The 21,738-nt window shown below is 37.5% G+C and overlaps 4 protein-coding genes across 4 annotated transcripts; 2 read left to right on the top strand and 2 right to left on the bottom strand.

The window, feature by feature from the left end:
• LOC143470868 (orexin/Hypocretin receptor type 1-like) lies at window positions 1-5,698 on the top strand. Its single transcript, XM_076969159.1, has 10 exons — window positions 1-1,123; window positions 2,886-3,064; window positions 3,205-3,454; window positions 3,562-3,677; window positions 3,829-3,993; window positions 4,255-4,312; window positions 4,443-4,591; window positions 4,853-4,959; window positions 5,051-5,169; window positions 5,240-5,698. The coding sequence occupies exons 1-10, from the start codon at window positions 910-912 to the stop codon at window positions 5,425-5,427; spliced, it is 1,545 nt and encodes a 514-aa protein (XP_076825274.1). The 5' UTR covers window positions 1-909; the 3' UTR covers window positions 5,428-5,698.
• A 1,273-nt stretch (window positions 5,699-6,971) lies between these two features.
• LOC143469431 (uncharacterized) lies at window positions 6,972-10,279 on the top strand. Its single transcript, XM_076967129.1, has 11 exons — window positions 6,972-7,469; window positions 7,645-7,920; window positions 8,093-8,204; window positions 8,325-8,407; window positions 8,480-8,583; window positions 8,699-8,788; window positions 8,902-9,070; window positions 9,245-9,351; window positions 9,424-9,521; window positions 9,710-9,829; window positions 10,088-10,279. Exons 1-11 carry the CDS (start codon window positions 7,047-7,049, stop codon window positions 10,225-10,227), a joined length of 1,722 nt encoding a protein of 573 aa, XP_076823244.1. The 5' UTR covers window positions 6,972-7,046; the 3' UTR covers window positions 10,228-10,279.
• On the bottom strand, window positions 10,269-14,120 carry LOC143469442 (carbohydrate sulfotransferase 3-like). Its single transcript, XM_076967138.1, has 4 exons — window positions 12,747-14,120; window positions 11,925-12,164; window positions 11,602-11,784; window positions 10,269-11,279 (listed from the first exon to the last, which is right to left on the bottom strand). The coding sequence occupies exons 1-4, from the start codon at window positions 12,897-12,899 to the stop codon at window positions 10,695-10,697; spliced, it is 1,161 nt and encodes a 386-aa protein (XP_076823253.1). The 5' UTR covers window positions 12,900-14,120; the 3' UTR covers window positions 10,269-10,694.
• A 4,399-nt stretch (window positions 14,121-18,519) lies between these two features.
• LOC143460136 (carbohydrate sulfotransferase 4-like) lies at window positions 18,520-21,738 on the bottom strand. The gene is made up of 4 exons (XM_076957539.1): window positions 21,485-21,738; window positions 20,766-21,002; window positions 20,298-20,480; window positions 18,520-19,786 (listed from the first exon to the last, which is right to left on the bottom strand). Exons 1-4 carry the CDS (start codon window positions 21,671-21,673, stop codon window positions 19,202-19,204), a joined length of 1,194 nt encoding a protein of 397 aa, XP_076813654.1. The 5' UTR covers window positions 21,674-21,738; the 3' UTR covers window positions 18,520-19,201.

Below are 21,738 nucleotides of genomic sequence, written 5' to 3' on the forward strand. Positions count from 1 at the left end.
CATGTTTCAACCGTCGCATGGTGATACATACACTATGCATTAACGCAGCCGCATTGTCCTTACGTTTAATCCAATTTCGATTTTGTTTTCAGTTGAAGCAAACTTTTTCGCTACTCGTCGCTGGACGAAAGACCTATAATTAAAGATTTATTCACCTCACTGTTATATCTTTCTTCAAGTTATAATTTACAAAACACTGGCAATTAAAACTTTGAAAAATTTACGAACATGTTATTTGTGTACGCTGTCGACTTAGGCTTGTTTATTGTTGCTATGCTTAGACCATAGAGTTTTACTTAGACCTGGAATAACAAAAAACGACATTTTATAGCTTATAATGATATTCGTGTTTGCTGAATGAGTTGAGGCAGGTAAGTTATAAACTTACTTAACCTGTTGACAGGTTAATTAGAATTTTTTCGTCCAATTTCCGAAAAAATGCGACATTACTCGTCTCAAATCAATCATCGATGATCCATACCATGCTGGACCAACAATAGCTTGTCTTACAGCTTTGAATGTTGTTTTGCACATGTCTGTGCAACGTATACCAGTTTAACGCAAAAAGTAGTCAAAATGGTTGTGAGATTGGGTCGGAACTTCGGAAATATATTTTCGAAAGTATGCAAGAAACCAGTTTTGGAACAGGATATCGTTTGCAACGCTAGCAATAAATAACTTGAGCTTTTTCATTTCTAGGGCGTGGGACAAGGCCGCAAAACTTATTCACAAGATAAGAGCAATAGGTGCACAATTGCTTTGTCGTTACGGATGTCAGCGTTGCGACACTTGTAGGCAATACGTCATTTTACAACGAACTCGTACGGAAGTTGTCACACAGTGAAGTCAGGACAATAAAATTCTGCACGTTGCAGGAAGACTTATCGTGCAGAACAAGCAGCAGGTGAAATGACGACCGGTACAGTGACAGCCTACAGCACCGTTTCGCGTGAAATGACAAATGTCACTGCGAGCAACGACACCTTAAATCTGACCGATTTTTTGGACTACGATTACGAAATCGACCTTTGGGATCTTTATCTCAAGCCTACACCAGCGCAATGGTTCGTTTTTTCGCTCTTTGCCGTCGTTTTTGTGATCTCTGTCATTGGAAACGGATTAAGTAAGTAGATTAAATGTATTCTAATGGATACTGACCTTTACCACTATTAGGCGCTTTGCACTTTTGTTTTAAGGACGACCTTTGTCAGCATTAGTGTAAACTGTAAATGGTTAGTGGCCTGTAACGGTAGTGTGTGTCCATCTGTTTGAATATTAATAATACGTCTGTGTTTGCATCTTTATGCAGCAATTCTAAATTGCTGGTGTGTTTGCGTTTGAAGTTTTCTATGGTTTGTTCTTCCCCTAACAAAAATTTTTTAAATGATACGCTTTTTACCTTTGCGAAAATTTTCTGTAAGAAATGCAGACGTGACGATATAATTCACTTTGATAACGATAACAACATGTAATACTGGGATTTTAATCCATGATGTGAAAGTATATGATTCTGGCTTAGTTTCATCAAAACTAGTTCTTGGTACAAGTACCAGTAGTAATACTATTAGTGTAAGTGCTTGGTTTCATCAAAAGATATTTCGAATTCCAACCTGATATATGTCAAGGGGTTGCAATGAAAAAGGTAATTAGAATGCTTACCCATGTCTTATATGCTAACTGATATTTAGCATTTAGCTGTGACTATAGATTGCCATTTAGGTTGATATTTAGCTAGTTGTAAAGCCTAAGTCGGTCATATAGGTTTGTCATGTCACGTGATGAAGCCCAAAGTCGTAACTGCGATATGTATAAAACAAATTGCAAAGTATTTACCCACATTAATGCCGTGTCAGTTCTGAGAACTTAAAACGTACATTAGTAAAAGACTTTTCGCGTGTTACGTAACTTGCAGGTCAACTATCTCATACGCTAAAGCAGATTTGTGACATCAAAGACGAAAAGGAAGTCAAACTGGATCGATTTGACGTCACACAAACAGATTAAAAAAGTTCAGTCCAAACAAAATTGAATTGTACTAAAGTACAAAGAGAATTTATTGCTTCTACGCCTTTTCGCTGATTGTAAACATGATTAAATCCAATAAATTAACGTTGCAACAAGCTAGAAACTTCCTACGGTGATTTGTAATTAAAACTGCGCCGAAAAACAATAGCAGTCACCAAACATCAATTAAACCTCTTCAATAATTAATTGAAACGTAACTTAATGTCCTGCAGCTACATAATAAGAATATTGTGTTAAGTGAACCACAAAACAACATCAAACTCAGCGGTTCGCTTGAGTTTTTGCATGGCTTCAACAAATAGAACCGCAATAAGGTACTTTAGGTCGTGGTATACTGCCCATAGTAAAAGATCATCATTCCTACCTTGATAGCCAATAGTATTCTCTTAAATATACGATAGACTAATTCTAAGCACACCAGTCATTTTGCTTTCATTTCAAAAAGGAACTGACTGCATGATGATATTAAGATAATGTCATATTTTACCCACCGTTGCAATCTAGTTTCAACCGTTCACGCTACGGCACGGTGGTTAGGCTACAAGTTACAATTAGGCCTAAACCTATGGCCTATGCTTACACCACCGGTGGGCCTGCTAAGTTTGTAAACTGTCCTGAGAAATAAAATTGTACGTGCCTATCGCATATTGATTTGAATTATATGGGTTATTTATGCGAGGAATATTAGAAAGTTAGCGTTTAGCAGTCTGGTCCGGTAAGTAAGTTTGCTGGGAGGATTGGTCTGTTCCATAGTCACTAGTCACCGATGGTCAGTGGCTAGCTAGTCGTAACGCAAGTTGCAAAGGGAGCTAACGGAAGTTAGGCTGCCTTTTATTCTAAAGAATCTCATATTTTTGCAGTCATCGTGTACATAGCTCGTTCAAAGCATCTTCAAACTACGGTCAATTTGTTGATGTTAAATTTGGCCATTGCTGACCTGCTCATTACCATCATTTGCTTGCCGCCAACTTTCATGGTTGACTTCCTACAGTCATGGATTTTGGGGAAGTCCCTGTGCCAATTTATTCCGTTTTTGCAGGTGAATTAAATTGTTCCAAAAATATTTTTTTGGCGCCTACTTATAAACATCAATAAATGTAGCTTAGGTTATTGCGTGTCATTGTTATTGCATTGCGTTTGTTAAGCAGACAATAAAAATTGTTTTACGTCGTCCTGCAGCTTTCCGTTGCCTCTATTTCTGCGTTGACTTTGGGAGCCATTGCTGTAAATCGCTGGTTTGTAGTATGTCGCCCTCTACAAGCAGGGCGACATAACAAGTCAAAAAGGATTACGATGGTAGTAACGCTCGGAATTTGGACTATCAGCCTGGCCTCCATGACCCCGATTCTTGTGGTCCAGGATTTAGCGCCGGCTTTTCCCGATATAGACGACCTGCGTTTCTTCAAAGACTGTGCCGAGCATTGGTCTAGTGAGTACAAACGTAGATTACCTTAAATTACACGAAAGCCGATGTTTAACATGTTTTTTACTGTAACCAAGTTAACCAAATAAATTTCATATTTACCAATTTCGCAGGCAACGCAAAAGAAACAGCTTTTCACGCGTATTTTGTAATGGTTTGTTTCATTTTGCCATTTATTGTGCTGTCTGTCACTTACACAAAAGTGTTCCAGGAACTTCGCAACACACAGGTGGGCTGACCCTGAATTTTCGATTTAAAGACAACTCTTAAAATTTCGTATACTTTGATTTAGACTGTTCACGTTCTCAATGTAATGTTATGCAATATTTACAATTTGTTCCTTTTCTGATTGAACATACAATGGTTAAATTTAATGATAGATTCCTGGCTACACGCCACGCCGTTCTCACTTTTCAGCCAGACGTCGAATCGGATGCACTTGTGAGTCTGTTAAACTCGAGGAAAAGGAAAGCATCCCTAAAAATCAATTTCCAAACCTTATAACAAAAAGAGCTGATTCGCTGTCTTGCCCTTCTACAACGCAAGTAGGCTAATTTATGGTTTAGTACTAATATTGTATTTGCTGTGGATAATTCTTGCCTTGGAAAGAGTGTCACAGCAAAACATTTGTTATAGCCTATGTATATATACTGTTAATATCATTGCTTTTATCAAATAAATATCTGCTACAGGTTATCTATTCGCTTACACAAACAATTTTAGCAGCAATTGTTGATAAGCCATGCTGAAAATTCTGTGCAATATTGCAGTAATGATTGAGCCTATATTATCTTTTTTTATTTCAGAATATCACTTCGAAATTTAACACCGAGAAAGAAATAAAGTCTAGAGTTAGTCGCAAAGGTACGACATTTTATGACGAGGCTGCATCGACACGCAAGCTTCCTAACATTTAGGCTGCTTAAAGAAGTGAAATTGTAGTTTCGTCGTCAACATATGGCTTTTACAGATAAATCGTTCTCTGTATTTCCAGCATATTTCACCCAATGCTGTGTAAAATCGGAGATGAAAGTGGCCTCACAAAAAGCGACACCCCGCGGCAGAATGAGATCGCTGGCCAACACTTTTAAGCGTAGTTTGAGTGGTTCAAGGAAGAGGCTGTGCCGAAGATGTTTTAAAGAGGTAAACATAAACGATGCTTTCTTCAAGCTGGTTACAGCCTTGAGTAATCTCTAATATAGTGTTGATACTAATTTTACGTCTGTACGTTTCTTCGAAATGTTCTAAGTAATGAGATTGTTGAATCAATGTAAGCTAGACTTGACTGCCGCATTATAGGCATATATGCTAAGCTTAAAACATTTCATGGGAATTCCCTTAAAGCGAAAATGCTTTCAATTGCAGAAAGCATGAAAAACCCTTTGCTGTTTTGTCATTATGTAGGCCGTTCTATTGAAAGCTCGTCGGAAGAGCGCCTTGATGCAGGTGACTCTCATCGCTGTATTCGGGATCTGTTTCAGCCCGGTCATGGTTCTCGACCTACTGAGAAGGTGCGAGTAAATCCATAGACATCATAAAAAAAAACTTTTTAAAACAACTCAAAACTTTTTATACAATTAAAGTTAATATTTCATTTACCAGATCCTCGACAGCGTTTTCGAGTTACTCTCGACATGATATCTATCAAGTTTCCACTGTCGCTCACCTTATTATGTATATCAGTAGCGCAGTAAACCCTATGATATACAACTTCTTCAGTGGTAAGTTCACAACTTGCTTGCCTTGCTTTACTAAACATTTTGCTCAATTTTAAACTACGTTATTTTTTAGCTCAATTTCGCAAAGAATTTCGGAACACTTTCAAATGTTGTTGGAGAAAGAAGCAGCAGCGTAGCAGCTTTAGCGACACTCGCCAGACAAGGTACAACTACAGTTACAGCAATAACAACAATCCAAACAATATGGCGACCAAGACAACCGAAATCGAAGAAACGGCTCTCAATACAATGACAGCTTAAGCAGAACTTGTAAGAACTGGTATTTTTTTAAACTTTGTCACAATGCAGTCCGGAGTTTTAATATGATCATCCCTGTACATTGCTTATATATGTTCCACATTGTATATTGTACACCTTACACATTGCTTTATTCTTTTGATTCGAATCGCTTTTTACTGTATTCTCTTTTGTTATTTTGAGCATTACTTCTGAAACTTCTTTGTCCGTAAGGTGTCGCCTTGTGTTCTACGCTATCATGTTTTATACGTAAATAAATGCTGCGAAACAGTCATTTTTTCTCTATACAGTGAAAACTTTGATATCGTTGTGCCTGCAAAACTACTGCAATTGCTCCCAATATCTTTGGCAATATAATTGTAAAAATTTCACGTTGAAGTAAGACTGATGACACCCTGCTTGTTGTGTGTTCAGCAAGGTGAAAGCTGTTTAAAATGTCACAGCTCTGGTTATAGGGACGAGCGTATTCCAGTACTTGGGTATTTAAATTATTTCAGATTAATTACAAAGCACGGAATCTATATTTCAAAGTTGGTAGAACGTCAAGTGAGTGACGCAAGTGTTGATGCAAACAAAATATCTGGTTAGCACGCATCCTTGTTCCCAACAAAAACTTTCACAAATTTCATTAACATTTGCAGAAAACGAAAAGACAGATGCTTTCCAAAGCTTATTACCTAAAGGTATATCATTTTTTGTAAACTTACATTACCTCATACGCATGTGAAGAAGTCAAGAACCAAATTCGCAAAACTGTCGTACAACTTATCGTCTTTGCTTTACAGTACTTAGAAGTGGAAATAACTTTTAACTCCAAATGCTTCATAAATAAATTGGAATCATTAAATATTCATTTGCTGTGTGGTTATATATTTCAAAATAAGCATTCTGAAACATAAACAACAGCTAACGATAAGCGGATGCTGCCAATGTAAAGCACCAATAACTTGAATCGAGTAATCTTATCTAATTGTGTAATCATAGTGGTGCATTTATTTGAGGGCACAGTGTTCTAAAAACTTCTAAAACGTATTTCAACATCGTTTATCAGCAAGTGGCGCGACACCCGATAAGAACACATCCAGTTCGAAAAAGGAGCAAAATTAGTCTTTATTTAACAAGCGGTTGCAGAATAGAAGTCATTTTAAGAACCTTAAGGCCGGCTTGTGTGCTGAAACTGGCGGTTCAACATATGTTTTGAGACTGTAATGCTTTTAGCCTTTGCGAAGCTATTTGGATGTTGAAATGTAAAATTGCTATTGAAAGAAACAAGCATCAGTTTCGTTAGAAGTTGCAATAAACTGTAGGCTTAATAACTGATACGATGTCGAAGCTTCAGTGGCGTTTGATTTTTGTGTTATAAGAGTATAATATAATGTAAAGTGTCTGCGAGTTTAAAATGTTTAATAAGCAGGTTTTAGATCATGTATGTTAATTAGGGCAGTGACATGCACTCTGTATTTTGCAAAGGGTTTTGAAGAAAAGTTAGTGATGACCTTGTACAGTATAAAGATAGGTATTTTTAAATTTTTTTTCAACAGAAAACGCTTAGTACAAGATAGGAAAACCATCAAAACTACAATTACTTTTATCCAGCAATACAAGTATAGAGCTGTTACAAAATGTCTTCTCCGGTTGCAAAGTTCCGTCATTTTTCGAGAATATTTTCGGTGAAATCACCAAAATCGAATATCTCTGTGAAACCTGGTTCGTGTGGATCTACGAGTTCAGTTAATTCACCAATCCTGTCCAACTTTCCAGCATTTCATCCGGACTTAGCATCAATCTCAATCGCAACACCTCGTACGTCAACCTCTCCTGCTTTGTGTTCGACTCCAGTTCTCGAGAATTTAAATCAAGCTTATAAAGATTTGCCCAAAGCTCCCTCATCAAGTGCTCTTACTTCAGCGAGAGCCACTCCGGGAGAAAGCAGACCGTTGCTATGCGTTGGTCGTGCAACTCCTTACAATAAGTATTTATCCAAGACCGCTAGAGAGCGCCACTTCGGAGTCAGTGACACGAGCGGTTCTGCGTCAAAGTTAAAGGTATATGGTTTAGAGAAGTAACGAGGACGGCTTTAGGTATCAATTGCTTGCCTTTGAGTGTAGATTTATCTTAAACATACATTAAGGTCTGGCATTGGCTCGCTTTTGTATATTTAGCTGCTTGTTTTGCCCCTGCTTTTCTGAATTTACTGTGACATTTGTGCTTCTTTTGCAGAAATCTACTTTTGAAAACGCCGGCAACAAACGACAACTTCACTTAAACCAGAAGCAACGGCAATGCGTGATCAGCTCTTCAATTTCTCCAGGAGTCTCGCGCAGCGCCAGAAAAAAATCCAGTATCATGAGACTAAGCGGAATATCACTCAGTCCGTCCTCTGTGTCATGGGCCACACAAAGCCCCATTTGCACCTTCGGTCACGCGTCACCGGCTCGCTTTCGTTGGAATTCTGTGAACGAGAACTTTCTAAGCACAACTGCTGGCCACTTAAAGGTAAAATTACGCCTTACCACCATTTTTATTTAAAAATATGCAAAAACATTTTCTAGCGTAGGCGAATGATTGATAAAAGTGATAAGTTAAAGTCAATCTAACGCTATAATTTGCCAATATGCGTGTTACGTAGGGAAAATCAATACATTGTAAGCGTTTGTCTTCTAATCAGAATGAAGTAGAAGGTTGTCCACCCGGAAAGCTTTACTTTTGGGAAGAAGACGAAGAGGAACTCATCACACAGGAGCAATTGGGACGAGGAGGATTCGGGCAAGTCTTCAAAGGTCTTACAACCAAACGCTAGCAAAAAATATTTATATTTTCAAATATTTGATTAAATTCGATTTATTTAATTGGATTCATTTTATGAAACATTTCCATAACTTCCCTTTAATTTTTTAAAGGTATTTACAGGGGGGAGGAGGTGGCGGTGAAGAAATTAAAATCAACTTCAAAACCGAGACAGGTTCTCCTCGAAACGTTGCAGGTGGGAAACTTGGAAAGTTCTGGCTTAAATTGTATCTTAGATGTTGGTTGTTTTAAACACCTATGTTTTCAGGGTGAGCTTAATGGTCTTCGCTTGCGCCATCCTAATATAGTGCGCACTTTAGTGATCATCCAGTCAAGCTTGTCACTGGACACTAGTAGCGCCAAAGCGCCATAGTAAGAATTACAATATTCATGTTACGTATTTTTATTTCACTGAACCTTGAACTGTCTGAGTCTAAAGTTTAGACTCTAAACTATTATCAAGTAATTATAACTTTTTGTGCTGCAGTTACATTGTGATGGAGCATGCGGGGAAAAGAAATCTTTCTCAAGTAATTAACGACCCTACCGTGCAGATGAGCAACGTAAAAAGATACAGGTGCAGAAGAAATAGGTTTTTAAAACACCCTTGTTACCAGTTTTGATTGATGAAAATAACGAGGCGGTTGTCGGTAATTACTTTTTCAAAATTAACAGAATTTTTTTGTGTAGATTCTGCTCCGATATACTGAACGGGCTTGCTTATCTCCACGGCGAGCAGATGGCCCATCTTGACCTTAAGCCAAGCAACGTCATGGTGACGTCACAAGGATGGTGTAAACTTTGCGATTTTGGATCGTGTCAAGTGGTGTCTGACTGCAATGCCCAAATAAATAATGACGTACGTTTGTGTGTGCCGTAGTTACGAAATCATGAGAAACTTCTTTAATTTTTTGACTTTGAAGATAACTGGTGAGTTGAACAAATTTTCATCACATATTAAATATTAAAAAACGAAGAAATGAAAGAAGTTTAATAAAGTTTAGTCTTTAAATTTTCTCTCGTCCACAATCAGGTGGAGAATGTTCGAGAAATTACGACTTCTTCCGATTCCGTCAACAGCACTTCAACTTTGACCTTTCCTTCGTCATCAATATCGTCTACCGGATCTGCTAAATCATCGTGATTCACGACTTTTAAAATTTTTTTTTTAATTTTGGTGTCCACCTTTTAAGGTACTTCATATACTTGCAGATCTCAATTGATGGGGACATTCATTTACCGCGCCCCGGAACTGTTGCGCGGTATGAAACCGACCACGAAAGCCGACATCTTTTCATTCAGTATTACTGGCAAGTAGAACAATTATAATCGTACTGCTACGCCATGGGCTAGTCTTGCTTTCTGCTTTGTGTTAGCGGTTAATTTTTGCTTTTATACTTTTCATATTATAGTGATCTCAATCAGAATGAAGTATAAAGGTACAATGGTACATGTGCTTAATTATTTTCAAACCTTAAATAAGCTATTTTTTACGCAGCCTGGCAGATTTGGAGCAGAATTCTTCCTTACTCAGGAAAGCATAACCATGCCGCCGTGTTTGCCGTTGTTGCGTTTGGTGCCAGACCATCCATCCCACTCTTCAGCCAAGAATCACTTGGTTAGTGGCCGGGCCTTCGTTAAATTATATGCTTAACTGATAAGCTTCTGCTAAGTATAACAAGTGTATTGCACAAATAACTTGTATTCCCAACTCAACGACATGTAGCCTCTATCTTCGCCTTTCATGAAGAAGCGCAGTTTAACATAGATATTGCCGGAATCATAGGTCAACCCGTATAGAACATAAGTGCTATTATTGAAAGCTTCAAAACTGTATTTCCTTTTTATTTATAACTGAAGCATTTTAACTGCCTAGATCTTTCACCTACGTCAGTCGAGTCGGAGAAAAAGTTTTTCGATCTTCTACAAATCTGCTGGAACGCCGACCCCACTCAACGTAAGAGCGCGCTCCAAGCTCGAACAGTTATAGAATCCTGTATCAAAATAGCAGGATAAGACCCTTTGTCCTAAAAACTTGTTTTTGAAATTGAAGAAGCGATGCTTGGGGAGTGTTTATTTTTCAGAATTTTTCTACGTACGTTATTCACTTTTCTATTATTTTTCTATTTCATGTGCGCGCGATCACAATTTTCTTGCTTACTTTTGCAGCAAATACAAGCATTTTGCTTATGCATGGAAGGTGATTTCAGGCGTTAATTGTTCAGGAAACTAATAAACGTTCAGGTTTATATAAGACTAACCTATCATTTTAAACTGTAACCTGTTTCTGATTTATTTAGCTTCAGTCTAAACCGATCAAGCACAAAAAAACAGCTTCGTTTAAAAATAAAATTGAAAAAAGGTTAAAATGAGCGCTGAAAATAAAGGACGAAGAGCAGCGCACTGTCTTAGAATGAACTTGGCGAGAAACTCTGCAAATACAACGAATCCCATCCCAAAATATATGTTAAATTTAGGAAATTTTATCTCCTCCACGCTTGAAAAGATACATCCGAGGCCTGCTCCGGACTTAAAACTTCTTTGTAATTCAAAATCTTCATCATCTCTTTGCACTCTTCTTGGACTTCGGAAATCTCCTCAAACGACAAATCTTTTCGCCAATGACTCATCGCTTCCGAAGTATTTCGACTGGTAGAAAACTGATCGGAGTTTTTGGGAGAGTTTTCCGTATTTTTCTTGATCCAAGCCTTAACTCCGGGCTCGAAATTTAATCCGACGAAATTGTAGACCGCTTTAGCGGCTTCTAGCGGACGTAAACTCACGTCTTCATATCGGAGTCTTAAATATTTTTCTTTCCAAAACGTCGCGTTTGAATCACAAAATGTCTCGACACAGTTGGCATATTTTAAGTTTTGCAAATCTCGCTGGCAAAGCCGACGGCTTTGACTTTTTATGAGGAATGTTGTTTTCGGGTCGTATGACGTAAAAACAACCTTTCGCGACTGGATAACTGCGCGCGGGTCTCGAACCAAGTGAATGACTTTGACATTTAAAGATGGATCTTCCATCAAAGGCTGAAGCGTGTTCAGGAATGGTTCAAATATGATCTGTAACCAAAGAAAGATTCTAAGTTTATGTGACCTCTTCCTTCTGTTTGTCGCTCGTTTCACAAAACATTTTCAAAAGTAGTTGGGCATTAAGTTATTACACGAATCGAGGTAAGCTACAGATATAAAAATTTACATTTATTATGTACTCCAACACTGCTGAATATACTGCATTCATCCACTAATCTTTTTTATACTTTTTGTTATTGTTTATCAAACTGCTTTTTTACTTTAAAAAAAGAAATACCATAAAATAAAAAAAAATGCATAGTCTATAATTGCTATTATAAATATGCAAAATAAAGACATTAAATGGTACAACCTTCATGGCGGGAAAGAGACTTCTTCTGCAGATTTCACTCAACACGAGTGGATCGTAAGGACCTCGACACTTGCCACCATCACACAAGTCTGTATCTCGAGCAAGGAATCGACTCTTAAACGCGAAACAGAGATTTTCTTTTCCGCATTTAGCAGAGATGTCGTTGTTACCGGTCTCATTTATCTAAAAGTGCATATTATTATTTTACTTGGAAGCCTTATAGTCGAAACGAAATAAAAATATCTCTATCCACGAAAGGGTTTTGCACAATATGACCATATGTATAGGTCTAATACGTCTAACCGGTCGAAGCCAAAACTGACCGCTTTTCTGTACATGTCAGGAATGCCGGTGAAATTGCATCGAGCCAGGTCGAGAAGAGCTTTCTTCCTGGGCGAAGCTTGGCTCGGATACTCCCCGAACGCGTGGAGTGGCTCAAAGAGGTAGAAGACTTGCGGATGCTGATTGAAGAGCTCGCCAAGAAAGCTCGAGCCTGACCGCATCGTTGTGAATACTACGACCGCGCTGGTTCTCTGAGGTCTGTTCTCGTATCCGATTTTGCTCTGTAATCGAATCAGCCAATTGAATTTGGATTTAGAAGTTATACGATAATGTCAAGGCATCTGTTTATTCTCACGCCTTTATGCTATATCTTGCGAATGTATGAGAACGGTGATGCAAACTACGCGATGCCTTTATGGGATTTTCTGTAACTAGTTCGATAAACAGAACCATTACGCCACCACACATTTACAGAAGGCTTTTACCACTTAAAACCTTATCACGTTGAAAGCGTTTTAAAAAGTATAAATTTTACGATGCTTGTGTTCAAATAACTTACGAGGAAAGAATTACATTTATCTAGCAGTCATTTCGTTCGAGGTAAATAGTGTTAAAGGTTGAGGCAAACAGAAAACGACTTAACAAAGGCTAATACGCGATATCTCGACATCTTGAACATTTTTACTGTCACCAATCCTTGTCAACCCTTTGTTATTTCGATTGACTAATGTGTTATGACGTTTTCTTGCGATAATGAACCAGAAACCATATATTGCAATAAGAAGATTTTTCGGATCATGTTTAAGTGGTTGTGCTTGTGTTAAGAACTATTTATACGATTAATAAAATCATAAATCCTGTACTTTGTGTCTTGGTGACGGTGTCTTCGTTTCATACCGGTACGATCTTGCATGTAAAACATGGTCAAATCGAACAACATAATTCCCGTACACAATCAGCAAACATATTACGAACCCAGCACACATACTCAGCAATTCAGCTAAGCATCGTTTCATATCTAAAGTGACTTTCGTGTGCAGTTCCTGTTTGCAGAACCTTTAAGCAACTATGATAGAAACTAGAAAAGATTGATATAATCTGCATTATAAGAACTGGCAAAGATTTGAGATTGGGCTATAAACAAGTGATTCTCAACCTTTTTAGTGCCAGAGCCAAATTTCAAACCTAAGGTTTGCAAGGAGCCGCATGAAAAATAACAGTCTAATTCAATGATTCCCAAACTGTGTGCCGCAAATCTTTTTGGAATTTTGGAAAAGAACTGTATAAACATTTAAATTAAGGCATGCAGACAAGCATATGCGACTTAAAAGCGCTATAACTGCTTCAATAGCTGATAAATAAGCACATGTCCATCCAATAAGCGCATCCATCACATTAACACGTGAAAATAAATTTTTTCAAAGCAACTTTTCTTCTCTTGTAATTATGCCGCGAGCGTTTTATAATTTTTCTAGTGTGCGACAAGCTGAAAAAGTTTGGGAACCACTGCCTCTAATTAAAAAAACATTACTTAAGAAAGCAACAACAACTCACTAATTCAATTCACAATTCACAGAGACAATTCACTAATTCTAGATTTCTTTTACTTCCTTTGTTGCAATTCTGGTACAGCTGATTAATTTTTCACTAAGTTAGTGAGAGTCGCAAAATGTACAGTTGAGAGCCGCGGTTGAGAATCACTGCTATAAACTTTATATTCAACTACTTTAAACTAAACCTGTCAGAGATGACAGACGCTAAGCCTAAATCAGCTAGTTTTCTACTCTGTCGAAATGCGGCATGGGACATAAACCCGTAAGCCCAATTATTAATAGTATAGTATAGGAAAACCTGACCGAATACTACAATAAGCTTGCCACCTTCCTGACAAGTTCATATTAGATTCCGACATAGTTCCCTTTTTATGCTCAAAACTTAAAACTCCTGTAAAAACCATTTAAATAATAATAGCGTATTATACGAGGGACACTGCACACTTTTATAATACAGCAAAAACATGTGCGCAATTGAAGTCAATCCAAAGAAAAAATTCTATGCATTGATACCGGGCATAATGTTAGCACTGTACCACTTACGTTAAAAGCTATAGCCTAAACAAAGCAGATACTAGATAACGACATAACTTTAAAATTTTCACTTTCATTCAAAACTACTATGTTTCTGCTGTCTTAAAACTGATATAAGCAACACTGTGGGACGGTCACTGGAACCATTTCAAGCTGAGACTAGTCCATGGTAGAACACAATCTTTACTCATTCGCTTAGTGATAACGTACTCGTAGTTCTTCGCGTAAAGTCTGGTTACAGCAAGCGTACATTTCGTATCCATGTTTTATTTGAGTTAAACTGTTACGTTCAGATGCAGAGGTGGCACTGTGGACCAAAAATGTTTAGGTGCTAACAAATTAAAAGGTAAACTGCCGATAGAAAATCATTTAAAGGGTCACTTCCCAATAGGAAGACAATTTTGAGCCGGCAACACGGCGATTGTGACGATGTCGCAGCCAACGCGTCATATTAAAAAAACTAAGAAAATTTCCGGTACAATGCGCATGTGACGTCGACGTGGACTAGTTTGTTATTGTTTTGGCGATAGCTGGTTGCAGGTCTAGGCTAAGTTGTAAGTTTGGTGTGGGTTTGAATTTTTAGTATTTTGGAGTAATTGTCCTAAAATTTTCAGCTCAAAACTTGCTGTACAGTTGAGGTAGTTGTTATAGAAATTTGAGTATAAGGATTCTGTTCAAATTAAGACTGTAGGCAGTCATAACCTAGATCTCGTTGCAAGCCAAAATTCAGCGGAAGTTTATGATGTGGTTTTGCGATAGTAGCTTCTTGATTTAATGTATTTAGCAATGAAAAGCTTATCTCTTTGAATTGGGTCATGACCCCTTAAAGAATTGCAGGGAGGCAATTGCCCCCTCAAAGCTACTCCGTGACGCCACCCATGATCACCTGAGTGGCTGAGGACATTTGGTTTCGCATCATAAAAAGTTGGAAAACAACAACCTGGAAAACTAACCCATAGTAATAAGATACAACCTACACACCACCTAGTGTCCTAGTATAAAGGAAGCCGGGGCAGACAAGCACACGCCCCTGGAATTTAGAAGCATAGAGTGGCAATGACTTAAACCAAATTTTGCATTAAATATTCTAAATATTTGTGTATTCAGCAATGAAGCACGTGTAGCTGATAAACAACTCGTATATTTCAACAGAGAAGTCTGCGCATTTCAGTGTTGGTTCACGCTATAGTTCATCAGTAATCATGAGTGTCATTTGAAATACAGGAGATTACGTCACGCTCAACACACAAAAAAGTGAGTCCATCAGGCTGATCGCTTAACTGACTTCTTAAACGTGTCCTAGTTACTTGAAGTTCTTTTACGGATACGAAAACAGTAGCAAAACAGAAGGTATACTCGCTTCAAACAACCTCCTGCTTTCATCAGTTCATATATCTCTATGCCATTAAATAGGCCACATTATAGTTGTATCGGGTAAACCCGGGTAAAGTTCAAAATAATCAACTCGCACCGACTTTAAAAAGCGAGAGTAGTTTTGACCTTCTAGTATTGGCATAACGGCGTTTGCACGTAGATCTTATCTTTTTGGTACTAACACAGTAGGATTTGCGAACAAATTTTGATCTTGTGATGACATGCTAACTTTTAAATGTTCTAGTTTTTAAATGTTCAGCATTCGCTATGATGTCTTTTCTCCTCACTATCAGTTCTCGTTTTTTTTATCATCTTTTCCTTTCGTTTCTTAAAGTACATAAATTAAGATCTTTAGTTCATTCAAACTTGCTTTGCTTTGTTTCCACTCTACAAAGCAAAGGCTGCGTGCTATACTGTGCTATATAGGAGCTTGATTGATATATCAATCAACTTATGTTCCTTTGCACATGCAACAGGTGAAAACTTTTTACAAATCACTTCCACAATAGCAAGCAGCTTGGATGGCTGAACAAGTCAGCCAGCTTTCAAAGACAAGTATAGCTTACTGACTACTTTTAATTCGCTACAAAAAGCAAGCAATGTAAATAACAAAGCAAACCTGGTGATCGAATTTCTATATCAAGTTTCAGTGTAGCCTATTTGGCATTCCTAAACTAAACGGGTTCAAAACTACAAAAGCATGGTTTTACAGCAGGTATAGTTCCTATTTCTTCCGGCTAAAAGTGTTTATTGTTACATCACTATAACATTCGGAAAAAACTACAAAATGATGTATGCGAAACTTTGATGTACCAAACATTTTCGTTCATGTTGATTGAACACTTGTGTAGTGGAGTAAAAATGTAAACTTTTATTTATGTATGAAATTGCGGTTATATACGCCATACGTTTGCCGTTTTACAAAAACAAAACTTTGTCGTTCGCGCATAGGCTATAACACCTCATCTGACGTTATGTCAAAGCCTCAGTCAAGCGGGCCACCGGGAAATTTTTCAAAGTTGGAGCAACATTTTTTTTATCTTTCTACAATTAACTGTTTGCGTAAGCGCGTCCGCCATGGCATTGCCAAAAACGGCTTTTTCTTGCATTTCTAGTCTGGTTGTAGAGAATCACAGCATTGTCAAATATAATAGGCGGCCTGGTCCGATTTTTTCTTGGTCATCTTAATGCAGCCTTATGCAACCCTTAGCTGTGTAAAATCACCTTAAGAAAAATAAAGCTAATACCTTAAGCACCTACTTAAAGACAGGAAAAGGTGAACTCTTGCAAACTCTGTCCTTCTTTATTTGAGACGGTTGTATAACTGCGCTAGCAAACAATAACTGTATTCTCTTTATAAAAATTAAATGCGCAGGTAAGCCTGCTGGGAAACTTTTTGCTGTATATTTCAACAGATTCAACAGGTTTTGCTTATACGCGGCTGCAACGCAAAACCAACACAGAAAAACAACAAGCTCGCGAAAGTTCTATATATATTGCAAAAGTTTGGCAATTTTTAAATCTGACGCGAGGAAATGCCAATGGGTCAAGTATTGATTTAGCTCAATTATTGGTTCAATTCCCAGCTTTTCATGGTCAAACGACAATAAGCTGTGAACTCAGGAGTTTGTGAGCACAAGCATAGAGATGAAATAGGGCGAGAAAAGCAAATCAATTGAATAAAGGCAATTAGACCATATAACCGTTTCGGGATATGAAAAGCTGTAAATAGTGAAGTCTCTAAAAAAACAAAGTTCTAACGGCTTGAAAATATATATAAATACCTTATTATTATTGTAGCGGTAATAAACCTTTGTAGCTATTGCTTAAATCACACCATTCATATCAAAATGTAGCTAATGTTACCAATGTAATTAATGCAGATACTAAATAACAAATTGTAGCGACTAAACATAGACATTTTATCTAACGTATATGTCATGGTCTATACTTAATACTGAAAAAACGATACAAGAAAGCGATGGTTCCAAGCTTACGGAACGTTTTTCGGCCCAGGTTAATGAGTTATGGTAATTTTAAATTCAATGAAAACATTGCTAGATAACCTTTCGCCTAAATGCAATATACATCAATAACAAACGTAGAAAAAAGAAAAATATCTCTTAACTCTCTTAAAAATATCATTAAATTTATTTATGGCACATCAAAGGAAAGATATAGTAAAACAACATATGTTGTTGTTTAATAAACATGTGTTCTACTTTGAAAAGTTTTAATTTGTAACTTGTAGCTTATATCAATTAAAATACTATAACTCTGAATAATGAACATATCCTGATATCATTTATTAAACATTAAATCATTAAATCGAAATACGAACTAAACAAAACTAGGCTACACTTGCTACGCTACGGATGCAATGACTGGACAACAAAATAAACGAAATCCATCTCCTCACTAACAGCGAACAGTGACGCGCTCAATAGAATATTCTGATCTTTTACCGCTTGTGCACTTCTAAACTAGACCCCTTTTTGCTTTTGCTTTGTAAACTTGGGCTTCAAAATAAGTTTGGTTTTGAAAAACTAAATCACTCAAAACAAGCAAACCAGTCAAAGACAATTACCACACATCAGAGTATTGGTTTCAAACGTATATAGTTGTCCGAGCATCGGTGTTTGTTTAACAGTAGCCTTATGGTCTCCGGACCTTACAGAAAAGGAAATTACAACCTCAAAAGAGAATATTTTGATGCTGGTTAATGATTAGTAAAGTGTAAATACCTTACTTATATGATGACCACACATCAGGGTATTGGTTTCAAAGATATATAGTTGTCCAAGCATCGGTGTTTGTTTAAATAGCCCTATGGTCTCTGGACCTTACAGAAAACAAAGATACAACTCTCTGGCTTCCCTTCACAGCATAAATCTTTCGCTAAAGATTCTACACATGCTCGAGAGAAGGAAAGTAAAGTGCTACCAGAGTGAAGACTTAAAGTTTTGAAAAGTGTATGTGAAGAATGGCCGAGACTTTCACGTATGCAGACCGCGTTAAAAGACAATGGAACAACGACCTCGCTGCGAGTACTGTAATCACCGGGAAGTTACCTTCTAATTGGCAAAAGAAAACAAGAGAGAGGATGTCCACTCACTACTCAACGACATCCAAATACCAATTGACCATTTATAGGCACAATAAAACCTTAACAGTTTTCTAGGGTCCCACAGTTGTCTAATCCGGCTTTGGGTAACACCAGCAGGTAGCTGTAGCATGAGTTTTTTGCTCCAAGGAAGTAAGTCCACAGGTTAAAATTTGTTTTCAATCCTGATTTTGACACCACAACGTGGTACTTATATGCACTGTGGAAAAAATGCCGGACTAGAAACTATTTTCAAAAGTTTTTGTTTTTTCATTCTCAGCCTCATCCCATCTGTGCGAATACAAAATACTTCAGGTGAAAATAATCCCAAAAGCAACATCGGTCTCTCTATTTCATCAGCAAAATGAGCAAAAATAGAACATAGAACGCTGGAAATTGTTGGTAAAACTTCAGTAAATATAAAAATTTTAAATATGCATAAAACCATCTTTTATAACACGCAAGAGTCCGCTCACGTAAAACAAAAAGGCGATTATGACACATTTTAAAATGACTCCGAGCTATATGACAACCGGTCGGATCCTGTGATGAAAAAAGATATTTCAATCACTTTTATACCATTCATTTATCCAAATTTTATTTGTTCTATGTTGATAGAAGAAAAGCGCACAGCCCTGTGCCTATACGACGACAAGCGACTAATTTTCAACCAAATAAAGCATCGAGTGAGAGCCACCAAAGAATGACATCCATCTACTCCATTACTATAAAAAAAATTTTCACTGCGAAATTTTTATCTCCTCCAGGCTTCGAAAGATTCATCCAGGGCTTGCTCAGGATTCAAAATTTCTCTATAATTCAAGATCTTCATCATCTCTTTGCACTCTTCTTGGATCTCCAACATCTCTTCAAACTTCAAATGCTTCCGCCAACGACTCATCGCTTCCGATGCATTCCGGCTTGTTGAATATGGATTAGAGTTTTTGGGAGAGTTTTTAGTGTTTTCCTTGATCCAAGCCTTAACTCCGGGCTCGAAATTTAAGCCGACGAAGTCGTAGACCGCTTTAGCGGCGTCTAGCGGACGTAAACTCACGTCTTCGTATCGGAGTCTTAAATATTTTTCTTTCCAAAACGTCGCGTTTGAATCACAAAATGTCTGAACGCAGTTGGCAAATTTTAAATTTTGTAAGTGCCGCTGACAGATGCGACGACTCTCATCCTGTATGACGTATGTCTTCTCTGGATGGTACAAGGCAGAGAGGAACTTTCGCGACTGAATAACCGCGCGCGGATCTCGAACCAAGTGAATGACCTTGACATTCAAAGATGGATCTTCCATCAGAGGCTGAAGAGTGTTCAGGAACGGTTCAAAGATGATCTGAAGCAAACGAATAAGGAACAAGTTTTTTTAATGTTTTCAGCAATATTTGCTTTAACAGAGCTTTGGAGCTAATCAAAATTGTGGCTTAATCTATAAAAGAAAATATCCACACCCTGTTTTATCTACCCCATGTTTATAGTAAAGAAAACCCCTCGTCAAGTTATCCTATTTTTAGTGCAATCTATGTTGTCGTAAAAGCTATGATCCTATGTAGATCCAAGTTGTTGTAAGTATTTACAGAATGAAGCATTAAAAGCCGAACTTTTTCGTGCGAATAAAAGGACGTAATGCAGAAAGGCAAATCAACTTAAACCTGTGATGAGCTAAAACCAAGTTTAAATTCAGTTATTTGAGCTGCCCACAGTTAATTCAAATTTCTGCATATGAAATTCCAAGAGTAATATTTACAGCGTATTGTAACAATTGATTAATATTTTTGTTCTAAAGAATGACGTCATTTTCATAGAAAAATCAACAAACCAAAAATAAAACCTTTACTTAGTACAACCTTCATGGCGGGAAAGAGACTTCTTCTGCAGATTTCACTCAACACGAGTGGATCGTAAGGACCTCGACACTTGCCACCATCACACAAGTCTGTATCTCGAGCAAGAAATCGACTCTTATACGCGAAACAAAGATTTTCGCTTCCGCATTTGGCATCGATGTCTTTGTTTCCGGTTTCATTAATCTAAGTGAGAACATAGTCGAGTTTACGACCGCAAATGTCCATTTTTTGTGGACTATTTTTCTTTAAGCGCAGCATAACGCGAGGATAGCAGATGTTGATGAAATTTAAATTAATTTATATAAACATAAGCACTACAGATCGACGTCTGGAAATTTTATAAAAACTAACCAAAAACTTTGACCAGATGTTTGTTATATCACAAGTCGGAACACGATAAAAGGTACAAAAATGACCAATGGACTATATATGTTAATTAAAAAATACTATTATGTCACAAAAACTGACCGCTTTTCTGTACATATCGGAAATATCGGTGAAATTGCATCGAGCAATGTCGAAAAGAGCTTTCTTCCTGCGCGAAGCTTGGCTCGGATACTCCCAGAACGCGGACAATGGCTCAAAGAGATAGAAAATGTGAGGATATTGGTTGAAGAGCTCGCCAAGAAAGCTAGAGCCTGATCGCATTATTGTGAAGATTACGACCGCGCTGGTCTTTCGTGGTCTGTTGTATTCCACTTCAAGCTGTGAAACATCGATTAGTTTGGAATTGTTACAGCATTTACCATGTCGTCTATTCTGTAAACATGTTGAATGGATCAACATATTAAAGCTTTGAACGTGTGTGAACGAAATTATACGCCTACGTAGATATTGTCGTTATCTGAATAAAGTCGTCAAGAAAAGCGTAAGTTCCACAAACTATGTACTGGGACGTATACATTTGTACGTCCATACTAGTAGGAGTTGGTCATGACGTTATATTTGGTAGTTTTCCTTTTGCCTGGCCTATGTACTGTAGTTGATTGTTCATCCAATTCACATCTAATTTTCATATCAAAGTTTACACAACTTGTTAAACCAAGTTACGTTGAACACCACATCCGATGAAATGAGTCTTTTATATCAATGAACGAACATAATTTTCAAAGACACAGGAACTGACTTATATTGATGCTTATAAGATGTCAGCTTATGAGATCAAATAAAAAGAAAACTTTCCGCACCTTTTCATGGCCCGTCGATACAGATTTTGTTGTACAGACTGGGCATTGCCTTGGACGCACGTCATTGCCGAGCTGAATAAAATAATTCCTGTACTGGATGAGCAGCAGGCAAAGGAAAAAGACAAAGCATACTTTCAGCAACCTACTTAAATATCTTTTCATGTCTGTTATTTCTTGCACCGTCTGCATTCATAAATGAAGCACACGAGTAAACCTTGAGATATTAGAGTCATACCTGATCAAGTCAAATGTAT

The sequence above is a fragment of the Clavelina lepadiformis genome, chromosome 1, assembly GCF_947623445.1.
Source record: "Clavelina lepadiformis chromosome 1, kaClaLepa1.1, whole genome shotgun sequence".
Lineage (NCBI taxonomy): Eukaryota > Metazoa > Chordata > Ascidiacea > Aplousobranchia > Clavelinidae > Clavelina > Clavelina lepadiformis.

Excerpts from the sequence above, each read along its gene's own strand:
- LOC143470868 (XM_076969159.1), top strand. The coding sequence starts at position 910 with ATGACGACCGGTACAGTGACAGCCTACAGCACCGTTTCGCGTGAAATG. Across the intron at positions 4,592-4,852 it reads GCCGAAGATGTTTTAAAGAG|GCCGTTCTATTGAAAGCTCG; the intron begins GTAAACATAAAC and ends GTCATTATGTAG. Across the intron at positions 4,960-5,050 it reads GTTCTCGACCTACTGAGAAG|ATCCTCGACAGCGTTTTCGA; the intron begins GTGCGAGTAAAT and ends TTCATTTACCAG.
- LOC143469431 (XM_076967129.1), top strand. The coding sequence starts at position 7,047 with ATGTCTTCTCCGGTTGCAAAGTTCCGTCATTTTTCGAGAATATTTTCG. Across the intron at positions 8,205-8,324 it reads ATTCGGGCAAGTCTTCAAAG|GTATTTACAGGGGGGAGGAG; the intron begins GTCTTACAACCA and ends AATTTTTTAAAG. Across the intron at positions 8,789-8,901 it reads AGCAACGTAAAAAGATACAG|ATTCTGCTCCGATATACTGA; the intron begins GTGCAGAAGAAA and ends TTTTTTGTGTAG.
- LOC143469442 (XM_076967138.1), bottom strand. The coding sequence starts at position 12,899 with ATGAAACGATGCTTAGCTGAATTGCTGAGTATGTGTGCTGGGTTCGTA. Across the intron at positions 12,165-12,746 it reads CACCGTCACCAAGACACAAA|AGCAAAATCGGATACGAGAA; the intron begins GTACAGGATTTA and ends ATTCGATTACAG. Across the intron at positions 11,280-11,601 it reads GTCTCTTTCCCGCCATGAAG|ATCATATTTGAACCATTCCT; the intron begins GTTGTACCATTT and ends CTTTGGTTACAG.
- LOC143460136 (XM_076957539.1), bottom strand. The coding sequence starts at position 21,673 with ATGCAGACGGTGCAAGAAATAACAGACATGAAAAGATATTTAAGTAGG. Across the intron at positions 21,003-21,484 it reads TATCGACGGGCCATGAAAAG|CTTGAAGTGGAATACAACAG; the intron begins GTGCGGAAAGTT and ends GATGTTTCACAG. Across the intron at positions 19,787-20,297 it reads GTCTCTTTCCCGCCATGAAG|ATCATCTTTGAACCGTTCCT; the intron begins GTTGTACTAAGT and ends CGTTTGCTTCAG.